General features: G+C 49.3%; 1 protein-coding gene across 1 annotated transcript in view; it reads right to left on the bottom strand.

Annotated features, from left to right (window-relative positions):
• Window positions 1–402: 402 nt before the first annotated feature.
• The window catches only part of SPSB4 (splA/ryanodine receptor domain and SOCS box containing 4), a 90388-nt gene continuing 77470 nt past the window's right edge, over window positions 403–13320 (bottom strand). The window contains exon 3 of the mRNA XM_069564038.1: window positions 403–1865. Within this exon, the coding sequence (XP_069420139.1) occupies window positions 1738–1865 (128 nt within the window). The 3' untranslated portion in view covers window positions 403–1737. The remainder of the gene's footprint in view (window positions 1866–13320) is intronic.

Here is a 13320-nt window from a genome sequence, read left to right on the forward strand (position 1 = left end):
CGATCTGCACCGCTCCTTGTTGATGGCATGTCCTGCCAAAGTTGCATCCAATCCCACTTTTGGGTCACTTTGAAACTGTTGGCCCTTCGGTTTTATCCTGCTCCACCTGTGTCTCTTGAAGAGCCATCCCATGGATATCACAGTGCTGGCATCCATAATTTGGCCTGTTTTTCCACCATGGTAGTTAGCCTTATATGGCCCCCAGTTCCAGGCCCGTTCTCTTGGCTGGGGCAGGCCTTTGTAAAATGCCTAGTCTGGGCTCACATGGGGACAACCAGACAGAAGAGATGGGACGTGCCTGGAGAGGGAAACACAGGCCTGCCTTCTCAGGGTTTGGCAGCTAAGCCGACAGAAGACGCTCTCCCAGCCCCTCCCCAAAGAGCAGTGAATAAACAGAGGAAGGACTGAACGACAGACTTTATTAGAAATGCTCTTCATTCATCAGTCAGTTCACATTAAGGTGGCAGGAGGCAGTGCCGTCTGGGGCTCTGGTGTCCCACTGTTGCGACAATTTCCAGTTAAAAATCAGTCTGGGCAGGGAGTGCTGGGAACACAAGAGATGCCCTGTGGTGTGGCAGCTGCGGCGGCAGCGGCATGGGTCCCCAGCGAGGACAGGCCAGGCCAGTGGAGAACGTGCCCCATGTCCACCCTTCCACTTACAAGGCTGCCCCGTGGCCCCAAGCTGATAAATACACAGCACGTCATTCATGCACGCGCGCGCGCACACACACACACAGACACACACACATGTGAAACAGAAGCAAACTCGCGTGAGTCTCCTCAAGTGAAAAAATAATTCGCTCAAATAAAGCTTTGTGGCAGCCAGGCTGCATCCTGAATGGACAGTTGCCTGGAGACCCTCAGCCCCCCGGGAAGGCTCCCCAGCCAAGGACATCACCCCCTCGGGTGTCACAAGGCCCCCAAGCCCCCCATTAGCACCTGTGGACTAAGTACTGCCCTCACCACACTGCTCTCTTAAAATGCATCGCTACTTAAAATAACAACAATAATAAAGGAGACACTCATTCCCTGGGGTGAACTTGTCAGACTCAGCTTCCCTGAAGAAAGGTGCCCGGAGCATCCAGAGACTGCGGGTCAGGGTGGGGAAGGGGAGCGCATGAGAGGGGAGGTAAACACTATTCAGAGAGGTAAGCTGGGACGAGTCTCAACACTGCTTTGTCCGCTCGCCAATTCCATAGCTGGGCATCCCTGGGTCACAAGTCTTTCAAAGGGGCAGAGAGTCCGAAAGTGTCCCGACAATCCTGCTGCTCTGGGAGGGGCGGGGGCCCAAAGGGCACGCATCAAGCTGCTTTCGCCATTCATTATTCAGAGGCAAAGTTCTCCCCAGAGCGGGCCAATTTTCCCCGGCCCTGTCTGCAGCGGGGCCACAACACAAAGTGCCCAAATGTTTTATTCATTCTCTTGAATAAGGAAACAGGCTCGCGGATCAATATCGGTGGCCGCTGTGTCCTGCTCAGCGGGGCAGGATCTCCAACCCGGCGCAGGCTCCGGGCTCTTCCTGGCTTCCAAAGAGGTGTCTGACTTGGGAGGGTGGCTTCCAAGGCAGCAAATCCTTTTGGCAACAGACACTGTGTTTCCAAACTAGGGAAGACGCCTTGGCCTTTCAAAGAACTGAATGTCCCGGCGAACCAGGGTGGGGAGGGAGACTCCTTCCTGATGTACTGTGTGACCGACAAGGGACAGGCCCAGGCTGTGGGTGTCCCCACTGCCCCCGGCTCACTGGTACTGCAGATAGTTCTTGAGAGACTGAGGCAGAGGCAGGGAGCTGATGTCCTGCAGGCGCTGGCGGCCCAGAGCCAGGCGGATGCATCTCCGGCACAGGTCCATCAGCGGCAGGGGCTCCGCTGCAAGAAGAGGAAGGAGGGTTAGAGTCTTGTGAGAGCCTGTCATCACATCTCTCCCATCCACCCCATGCACAGTCCCGGATGCCTGCCCCGGAGCTGCCCTTCGGGGCCCTGAGCTCCTCTGAGAAGCTTTCTCTGGTCATATTAGGGGAAACTGAAGGCTCAGAGCAGTGTTTTTCAAACTGTGGGTGCAACAGCCTAAAGACTTACGGAATCAATTCATTGGGTGGTGACCAACGATAAAGAACAGAAAGGGAAAGAAAAGAACAAAACAGAGAGGCATGCCCATAGTAAGGGGTGAATACTGTTCCATGAAAGCTCTCTTTCCGATGTAGGTGTTCATCCTGCGTCAATGCAAAAAGTACTCCTCATTGCAGGTCATGATAAAAGTTAGAGCAGCTGGCCTAGGGTGTATCCTCTAAGAAACAGGTGGGGCAGGGGCTATGGAATGTCTTTAAACCCTCAAACTTCTCCTCATAATCTCCTTTGATAGTCAGTGGAAAAATACATTTTCTTCTAATGTCTATTTCTGGAAAAAAAATGATGAACTGAAAGTCTTCTACCATGGAACCTCTGGACATAGGACCAAGCTTTAACTAGGTTTATTGCAGACATACTTATGAAGCTCTTATTCTCTTCCAGGCCCTCTGATCAGACTTTGGGGATACTGAGAGTCCAGGACAAAGAGCTCTAAGCCAAGGCCAAAGACAGCCCTGAAAGTGGAGGAAGGCTTGACATCTGGAGGTTTAAATACATGAATAACTGTAGTAGAGTGTAACATATGCAGTAATTGTCACATGCACAAGGACAGAAGCCAGGCCATTGTTTGAAAAGCTTTAAAGGGAGGATACCGGAAATGGGGTTTTGAAGGGTGAATAGGAGTTTTATGTGATGTGAGTTGAGACGTGTTCTAGGCAGAGAGACCAGGTAAAAGCATAGAGGTATAAAAGAGGACAGGCTGGGAGGTCTGGAGAGAGGGGAATGGTGCTACTCAGCTGGGTCAGGAATGAAGAGGATGCTGTCATTTGCTGCCTCATGTGGCTTGTGCAGCCCTAGTTTTCCCAAGCCCACAGGAACATGCTAGAGGCCTGCGGCTGCATCTTAGCACTTTTTTTTGGTCAACAGAACATGTGATGTTTAAAAAGCATTCTATAACATGCTAAGATACAATAAAACTGTAAGTGGTAAGCACTAACACGACAGCTGTGATAGGAATAATATCACAAGGGAATGGAAAGAATGGGGGAGTGTTGAGAGTGCATTTTATAGGAATTTTCATTTATTGGAGTTGCAGAGTTAACGAGAAGAACCCTTAAAATCAAAGCCAGACTGACTGCTGCATTGGGAGCCACACACAACAGCATACCTAGCCGTCCTTCATGTGGGGCGAGGCTGCCTGGTGGCATATCGGGGTGGAGTGTTGGTGGTTTTAAATGCTCTCACCTCTGTATCCTGTTTCAATCCTCATACAAACTCTTTAGGCTGACCAGGGAGGCCCAGACATCCCTTCTTTCCCAGGCCTAGAAAGCAGATCACTCACCCAGAGTTCTGTGGTTACATGGTCAACATGCTCGGGCCCCCTCGAGATGTCCTTATCTCCTAGCAACACCCCTACCCCCAGCTCTCTTCCCCCTTTCCCCACCTGGTTCCCATCTAAGCTTTGCACTGTCCCCAAAATTAGGCCTCTGAGGACCCCTTTCCCTGCCTCTCCACCTGAATTGTCCCATCTTTGACCTCTTGACCTTCCCATGATCTCCTTTTAGTTCCTATAGAACCAGTGCTTGCTGCCTGTGCCACTGGACGTTAGGGACAAAAAAACCTTAAGTCCTTATTTAATGAGAAATTGCTACTTACTTACCAGGCAACACGAAAGATGAAATAGAGTTGTAGCTACTGTTTACTGAAGGTGTGTCATGTGGCCAGGTGCTGCGCTAAGCTCTTTATCTGTCCCAACTCATGTGCTCTTTAGACTTCCCTGGTGGCTCAGAGAATAAAGAATCTGCCTGCAATGCAGGAGACCTGGGTTCGATCTCTAGGTTGTGAAGATACCCTGGAGAAGGGAATGGCAATCCACTCCAGCACTCTCGCCTAGAGAATTCCATGGAGGGAGGAGCAGACAGTCCACGGGGTCATAAAGAGTCAGACACGACTGTACCCACTCATGTGGGAACTGGGTAGGAGCTATTATCATCCCCATTTTAAGGAGGAAGAAATAGAAATACAGAGCAGGTAAGTTACTTGTCCAAAGACACACAGCTGGTAAATGGCAAATCTGGGAGTTGGACTCAGGCAGCTAGAAACTGAAAATTGTCTTATCTCTTAGCCACATTTATTGAGCTTCTATTCTGTCCCTTTGCTATGTTAGGTTTATTCCATTTAAGGTTGATGCCATCTACTTCAGAAAAAAGGAGACTAAGAAAGGAGGCTCAGAGGGAAAGAGGCTTGTCTGGACAAGCACAGCACAAAAGCTTGTATGTGGAGCTTCATACTGAAAGGTCACTGAAAGTATGAAGAAGGAGAGGGTCTCTTGCCTCCCAGGCTTACCCAGTCCAAAGACTCTTACTCTGGCTCTGACCACTTTTCAGGTCACCGATGCCCATTTCTCCCACCATGACGTCTGCACCCACCTAAGGGGCTGCCTTAGGGCCTTAGGAAGCATCACTATGAACAAAGCTAGTGGAGGTGATGGAATTCCAGTGGAGCTATTTCAAATCCTAAAAGATGATGCTGTTAAAGTGCTGCACTCAATATGCCAGCACATTTGGAAAACTCAGCAGTGGCCACAGGACTGGAAAAGGTCAGTTTTCATTCCAATCCCAAAGAAAGGCAATGCCAAAGAATGCTCAAACACCACACAATTGTACTCATCTCACATGCTAGTAAAGCAATGCTCAAAATTCTCCAAGCCAGACTTCAGCAATATGTGAACTGTGAACTTCCTGATGTTCAAGCTGGTTTTAGAAAAGGCAGAGGAACCAGAGATCAAATTGCCAAAATCCACTGGATCATGGAAAAAGCAAGAGAGTTCCAGAAAAACATCTATTTTTGCTTTATTGACTATGCCAAAGCCTTTGACTGTGTGGATCACAATAAACTGTGGAAAATTCTGAAAGAGATGGGAATACCAGACCACCTGACCTGCCTCTTGAGAAATCTGTATGCAGGTCAGGAAGCAACAGTTAGAACTAGACATGGAACAACACGTTGCTTCAAAATAGGGAAAGGAGTACATCAAGGCTATATATTGTCACCTTGATTATTTAACTTATATGCAGAGTACATCATGAGAAATGCTGGGCTGGATGAAGCACAAGCTGGAATGAAGATTGCCGGGAGAAATATCAATAACCTCAGATATGCGGATGACACCACCCTTATGGCAGAAAGTGAAGAAGAACTAAAGAGCCTCTTGATGAAAGTGAGAGAGGAGAGTGAAAAAGTTGGCTCAAAACTCGACATTCAGAAAACTAGGATCACGGCATCTGGTCCCATCACTTCATGGGAAATAGATGGGGAAACAGTGGAAACAGTGAGAGACTTAATTTTGGGGGACTCCAAAATCACTGTTGATAGTGACTGCAGCCATGAAAATCTTTTATTTTCATGCTTGCTCCTTGGAAGAAAAGTTATGACCTAACTAGACAGCATATTAAAAAGCAGACATTACTTTGCCAACAATGGTCTGTCTAGTCAAAGCTATGGATTTTCCAGTGGTCATGTACGGATGTGAGAGTTGGACTGTGAAGAACGCTGAGCACTGAAGAATTGATGCTTTTGAACTGTGGTATTGGAGAAGACTCTTGAGAGTTGCTTGGACTGCAAGGAGATCCAACAAGTCCATCCTAAGGGAGATCAGTCCTGAATATTCATTGGAAGGACTGATGCCGAAGCTGAAACTTCAGTACTTTGGCCACCTGATGCGAAGAGCCGACTCATTTGAAAAGACCCTGATGCTGAGAAAGATTGAAGACAGGAGGAGAAGGGGACGGCAGAGGATAAGATGGTTGGATGGCATCGCCGACTCGATGGACATGCATCTGTGTTGGCTCTGGGAGCTGGTGACGGACAGAGGCCTGACATGCTGCAGTCCATGGGGTTGCAGGGTCAACACATCTGAGCGACTGAACTGAACTGAACTGAAAGGGGCTGCCCTGCCACCAAGACGCCTTTTCTGCTCTCACACCTGCCCATCTCAACGTGGACCCTGCCAGCCATATTCCCCTTCTCACGCTCTTCAGGGCCATCGACCCCCCTCTTCTGGCATATGCCCTCTGGGGGATCTCCAGGAATTCAAAGTCCCTGATTTCAAGCTCCAACTCTGCCAACTTTGTCTGTGCCTCTGTCTGGCACTGGGAGCACTTGTTTCTTCACTTGTAAAATGGAGCAACAACCCCCAAGTTCCCAGAGAAGATTAAAGGAAAGGACAAGAGCACAGCGCCTCACCCTGGGCATGGTGCATAGCGGGAGCTAGGGGAACTGGTCCCCACTCTTGGTGTATTGGTGTAACAGGCCTGGGCACCACCTTGAATGGAAGTGCTCTCTTCCTTCACCCAGACAAATGTGGCAAGGACTTTCTATTTCATTTATTTTTTTTTTAACCTTAAAAATTTTTTTAGGGCTTCCCTGGTGGCTCAGTGGTAAAGAATCCATTTGCCAATGCAGAAGACATGCGTTCAATCCCTAATCCAGGAAGATCCCACACACCGTGGAGCAACTAAGCTCGTGCACCACAACTACTGAGCCTGGGCTCCAGAGCCCAGGAGCTGAAACAACCCAGCCCGTGTGCTGCAACCACAGAGACGAAGCGCCTAGAGCCCATGTTCCACAAGAGAAGCCGCCACCACGAGAAGCCGGCACATGGCAGCTAGAGAGTAGCCCCTGCCAGACACAGCCAGAGAAAAGCCCTCAGAGCGACCAGAATTCAGCATAGCCATAAATAAATACATAACATTATTTAAAAATTTTAAAATAAAAACATTTATTCTAAAAACAATGAACTTCCAGAAAGTTTGTGAGTACGGGTACGAAGAATGTTTTTCCTGACCCATTTGAGTAAGTTGCCAACCTGATGCCCAGTCACCCCTAATTACTTTAGTGTGCATTTCCTAACAAATGGGCAATGGGGTCATTCTCCTGTACGTACCACAGTGCAGCCATTAAACCAGATTCTGTGGCACTACTGCCATGAATTAATCCCATTCAAGGATCACCCACAGTTTCAAAATGTCCTTTCTAGCAAAACAGCCCAGCCAAGAATCATTCGTTGCATTTAGTTGTCCTGTCCCTTTTATCTCCTTATTCATTGTTAAATTACAATTACAAGGAGATGGTGAATTTAAAAGACATCAGCCTGACACATCTGTCTTAGGGTGCCCAACCCCCAGCCTGGGCCTGTCAACAGGGGGATGGCCCAGATATTGTCAATTAAATGAATGAATTGACTTGCCACTTTGGGGTGTGTCTTCTGTAGCTGTTTCAAGCTATTGAAATAAACTGCTCTCAACTGGCAAGGTTTCTGACTTTGCTCCCTATACTCCTGTAAACCCCCTGAGAACAGGGCAAGAGGCTTGTGATGAGGGCTTAATGAGTTAGAAAGTATAACGCACTTGGCACAGTAACCAGCACATAGTAGGTGTCAGACATTTGGCACCTCTGACTATCTCTTCTCCATCCAGGTCACCCTTTGTGAGGATGAGCTTGGGCAGGGCTGTTAATGAGATGGGGTCTGCTGGGAGGCTGGGCTTCCCTGGTGGCTCAGATGGTAAAGAATCTGCCTGCAATGTGGGAGACCAGGGCTCAATCCCTGGATTGGGAAGATCCCTTGGAGGCGGGCATGGCAACCCACTCCAGTATTCTTGCCTGAAGAATCCTCATGGGCAGGGGAGCCTGGTGGGCTACAGTCCATGGGGTCACAAAGAGTTGGACATGACTGAGCGACTAAGCACTGCTGGGAGGACAGCAATTCTTTCTTTGAGTGGCGGGAGATGGGTTTGCATTTTGCAACAGGAATATTTGGAGCTGTTAAGGTTTGACGATCACTGCCAGGATTTAAGAGATTTTGTAAGAGCTTTTAAAGCTCCAGGCACATTCTAGGTCTTCAATGTCCAGAATGCTAATAAGCCTGCTCAGCAAACTCAATTCTGTGTGTTCCCTGCCCACTTAGGAGCTGAAGAGAGGGAAAGAGCTCTGTTTTCCCCCCATTCCTCCATAGTCACTGAAATCAACCCAGAGCCCAAACTCCAAAGGAAGCAAGGGAAGTGAGAGGGGCTGGAGTTCAGAGTATGCCTTTAGCCCTCAATGTGAAATATAAACCATCTCTCCTAATTTCTGAGGGAACTTTAACTGATGACTTCACAGCAACCCCAAAGCCCACAGAGAAAGTTCTTGCCATGGCTGTGGAGCCTCCAGAGCTCTGAGGATGTCCAGCGTGGCCTGGGCCATCCCCCAACGCCTCTTTCTTGCTCCCTCTGGCTTTGAAGCCATTCTCGAACTGCCAGATGTCAAGGCTTAGAAACGATCACCCAAGTGGGAAGAGAAATACAGCATCTTTCAGCGTGGGAGCCACTCTCAGAAATATTTTCTGACAAAAATGAATTTTAAAAGGAATCATTGTGTACAAAACTGAATTTCCAAATAACCAATAAATACATGAAAAAGTGCTCAATTTCAAGAAGTATCAGAGAAGTTCAAATCAACACCATGATGTGACCCTGCTATATGCCAACAATAATGGCTGAAGTGAAAATAAGGTAGTGGTAAATGCTGGTGAGGATGCGGAGCAACTGGAGCGCACATATGGCTTCAGGAGGGTGTGTAAACGGGCACAACCATTCTGGAAAACTGGGAGTGTCTACTGAGACTGCACCTATGGCCCACAGCCTCCCCTGGTATATACAGGCTCACCGAAATGCGTGTGCTTGGATGCTTCCAGAATTCTACTCTCCACCCATGGTGGAGTGCATGTACAAGCGGTGTCTCTTCCTGTGGTGTGGTGTGTGTGGTGTTTCATCGCTAAGTCCCTTCATTCTCATGGGTGATTAGGAGTCTCTTCTCATGCTGTGTGTGCTTAGTTGGTCAGTCATGTTCAATTCTTTGTGACTCCAGGGACTGTAGCCTGCCAGGCTCCTGTGTCCATGGGATTCTCCAGGCAAGGATACTGGAGTGGGTTGCCATGCCCTTCTCCAGGGGATCTTCCCAACCCAGGGATCAAACCCAGGTCTTCTGCATTGCGAGTGGATTCTTTACCAACTGAGCTACCTGGGAAGCCCCCAGTCTCTTCTTATATTAGAATACTAATCAACCATGAGAATGAAGGAACCACGTATGTGCATGCTAAATCGCTTTCAGTTGTGTCTGACTCTTTGTGACCCTTTGAACTGTAGCCCGCCAGGCTGCTGTGTCCATGGGATTCTCCAGGCAAGAATATTGGAGTCGTTGCCATTCCCTTCTCCAGGGGATCTTCTCAACCCAGAGATCGAACCCAGGTCTCTTATGTCTCCTGCATTGGCAGGTGGGTTCTTTACCACTAGCGCCACCTGGGAAGCCCAAAGGAACCACAGTTACATTAAAAAAAACAAAAAGGATGAACCACTCTTAATAATTCGAAGTGAAAGAAGTACGTATGGTGAAACCTTATCTGTACAGAGCTCAAGAGCAGGATGATGAAATCGGGCAGTGGTGACATTGGGCGTGAAATCGGGCATGGTGGGGAGCAGTGACTAGGGAGGAGCGGATATTGTTCTGCTCCTTGATTTTGAGTTCTGGCAATACTAGTGCGTTTAGTTTGTAAAAACCATCAGGCTTAATCACCTGAAACTAGTATACTTTCATCCTATACGTTATACTTTAAAAACAAGTTTATGTTAAAAAAATTAATCACTGGCTGAGCTAGGAATGCCTTGTCTCCCTGGTGGGAGGGTGTGGACACAACATAAGCGAGGCACCTTCCCACCTTTTGGCCTCAACAGACAAAGTAGATGGAAGCGGCTGGCTTGGAATCCCAGCTCCTGCTCTCACCACCAGTGGTCCAGAGAGCTGGCTCATCCTCCCAGAGTCACATTTTTCTCATCTGTACAATGGGCGTAGCAACGCCTCTGTCTAAGCTGTGATGATGGTATGACATAACATGCCTCTTGCTGCAAAGGCATCCTCTCTACAGTACGTCTTATGCCATCAGCCCAAGAGAAACCTTTAAAAACAGTAAATAATTTACTTATTATGGTCCTAAAAATGCCCCAGTACGTCATCCTAGTTGACAACAATGCTCTACTCTTGATGAAGACTTACTGGAGCCAGGGGTGGATGTCTGGTCTGTGCTAAAAATATCACAAGGCAATCATTTCCAAAGTTCTCCAGTGAGCTGAATTTTCGATAATTCTCCACCACTGACCCTCTGCATGACCTACAAACTTCCTAGGAGCTCTGTTTTCTTGTCAATAAAACGAGTGCATTAGCTCATCTGGTTTTGATGGTCTATGTGAAGGAAACAGTGGATATCTAGGCACTTGGTGCCTTAAGCTCTTTATCTGGGCCCCTAGAAGCCTCCTCTGCTGATGGTGGGGAGATGCCAAGACACCAATTATCACCCTACCCCCATTCCTGCAATCATATTTTGGGAAAAAAAAAAGATGAGCGTTTTAAAGGTCAAGATATCAAAGTCTTTTGAGACAGTTTAGACGATGGTCAGCAGATGGGGGAAGCTTTTAGTGACAGCTCTGAAATCTGAACTTGAGTAGACACTTTGTTTTCAGAAGACTCACAAGTGGGCAAGCACACCCCCACTCTGCACGTCAGACACTGTACTAATCACTTTCCACAGACTATGGGTTTGGTGTCTAAGGACTCACAGCATTGCCTGCATGCCTCTAGGCCTCCCTTCATGCTGTTCCTTCAGCTAGAACACCCTTCCCTGTACTGCCTGCCAGACACCTGTAGATCCTCTTTCAGCACTCAAATTAAGTGTCACCTCCTCCCTGATAAGGTGGTTCCCCCACCCTCTAGGACTGAATCTGTCAGGTGTCAATCCACTTAGCTAACTATACAAATGGAGGAATGTGTTATTACTAGCTCACTTCCAAAATACAGCACCCCTCTACCAACTGGCCCTCTCACAGCCAACAGAGACCTCGGCTTCCATCTAGAAAGCTCATGGAATCTGGAGTTTTCTCTTAGCAAGCTTCACTGTTTCTCCAACAAAAAAAGGTTGTGACTACAGCCAGGACAAAAGCAACATCTTCAGAGGAACTCAGTGCCAACAAGCATCACGGGCATGGACACGTCTAGCAGGTGGAAGTGCCCGAGGGGCTGGCCCACCCACCAGCTCCCTGACCCAGGACTCAGCAGCAAAGTATTCTCACCTGAAGACTCCACGGTGCTCCTAAGCAGGTAGAACTACACTGCCGTGGAGTGAATAGCAGCTGCATTTTCAGATGTGTTCCACGGCTCTAAAAGAAGAGTCTCTGCCCACCCAGCCTGAAAGTTACTTCAGGAGATACTCCAGCAAAATGAAAAAGGAATTCAAGAAACACGATGGCACAAGCTTCCAGGAAATGGGGAGAGTAAATGGAACACAGAAGGAAAGGAAGGTAGAATAAGTGATATGAAGACCCATTAGAGTGTGACGCTTGGAAGAGCCTCCATCCAGTAGCTATCGTGTCTCTGAAGTGCTGCCCCGCGTAGTGCTCCAGGCATCCTGACCTCTGACCCCAGACCTCGGCTCCCCCAGCCTCAGACCTTCCACTGTGCCCTCTGGAAGTGCTGCTCCACCCTAACTGAACCCAGCATCCTCTCCCAGGACACCCCAGACCTTTCAGCCTTCCCTGGGGGCTGTTGGTGACTCAGGGCAGGAGGTGAGCAGGACCCCTTGCTTCGGCAGCCACACACCAAACTCTACAGCCTCCGTCCGCTGTGAGAAGTCCCAGCTCCTCCGTGGCTCACACCATTTGGCTCCATCCTTTCCTGATCTTCAATGCTATCATCTGCTGACCTCTAGCCCCTCATTTGTTGGGGCTCTGGCCTGGCCTCCCTGGTCCCCTCTCCACCGATACCTGCCACCCCCTGAAGATGGATTCCTCCATGGGCACAACACTCTCAATCACTCAACCTCCTGGTTCTGGACTGCCTCATCCTCAGGGCCACGCTCCTCCAACCCACGTCCTGGGCCACACCATGGACCTCAGCATCGCCCCTCAATGCCCCTTCCAGGAACCCAGTGACCGCGGATCAGCCACGGCCTCTCCCCTTCTCTCTGTGACCATTACTTTGCTCTGTTGCTCAGCCCATCAGCACTGCTTTTCCTCGCCTCCCTCCTCACCCAGCTGAACAATTCATTATTCCCGGGGACAAAGAGTATGGGAGCAGGCAGGCAGGTGGGATGGGGTGGCCGGGGAGTGGAAGTGCAGGGCTGGGGGCAGGACAATGAGCTGGGCACAAGAAGACTCTGGCATTCAGGTCATGGGTGTCCCGTTCCACCTCACAGCTGACTAGGAAGTGACCGAGCAGCTGGCAGCCCTGGGCTCTGGCTGGCCTCGGCCACCATCTGGCAGAGTGGCTTTCCCGTCCTCCTCGGGGCCTCAGCTTCTACCAGTGCGGCAAGTGGATTGGCAAGAAGGCTGGGGGTCCTTTCCACCAGCTGACGCTTGGCAGAACAGAAGTCGCATTTCATCTGGGCAGTGAAAGGACTCTGACTGAACCCAATCAAATTAGGCTTCAATGCACAAGAAAAAGTGAATGGCAAGGCCAAGGAGACCTGTGAGATACATGTTAGGGGAGGCTTGGAAACCCAGGGTCGTGGCTCCCAAGCCGCTGGCACAGGCCAGGTAGGCTTCTTGGGGGAGGTGATGCTGAGGCTGGCTGGTGCATCTGTAGTCACCTCCAACTCTTCAGAGCCAATGCATGCAGCCCACAAGGTTCCTCTGTCCATGGGGATTCTCCAGGCAAGAATGCTGGAGTGGGTTGTCACGCCCTTCTCCAGGGGATCTTCCTAATCCAGGGGTCGAACCCAAGTCTCCTGCATTGCAGGCGGATTCTTTACCATCTGAGCCACCAGGGAAGCCCAAGAATACTGGAGTGGGTAGCCTATCTCTCCTCCAAAGGATCTTCCCAACCCAAGAATAGAATGGGGGTCTCCTGCATTACAGATGGATTCTTTACCAGCTGAGCTACCAGGGAAGCCTGAGGCTAGCTGGTTACAACCTGCTGTTATTTGGAAGGCAAGGCTGGCAGCTCAGAGGCTGTACCAGATGAGGCTCATTTTAGCCACAGAATTGTCAAAAGAACAAGGGATCTGCTGACCTGAATCCTCTGTCTACGGATTTTTCCTCCACTGATACTCTCTGCCCTGCTGGCCAAGATCTCAGTAGGGCTGGAGGTGCTGTTCCGCTTACTCTGTAGCCAAGTCTGGCCCTGACAAAGCCAGGAGGTGTTAGGTGCTGCACTCCCTCAGCTGTGAGGATGA

This window comes from Ovis canadensis, chromosome 1 (assembly GCF_042477335.2).
Source record: "Ovis canadensis isolate MfBH-ARS-UI-01 breed Bighorn chromosome 1, ARS-UI_OviCan_v2, whole genome shotgun sequence".
In the NCBI taxonomy this organism is placed as follows: Eukaryota; Metazoa; Chordata; class Mammalia; order Artiodactyla; family Bovidae; genus Ovis; species Ovis canadensis.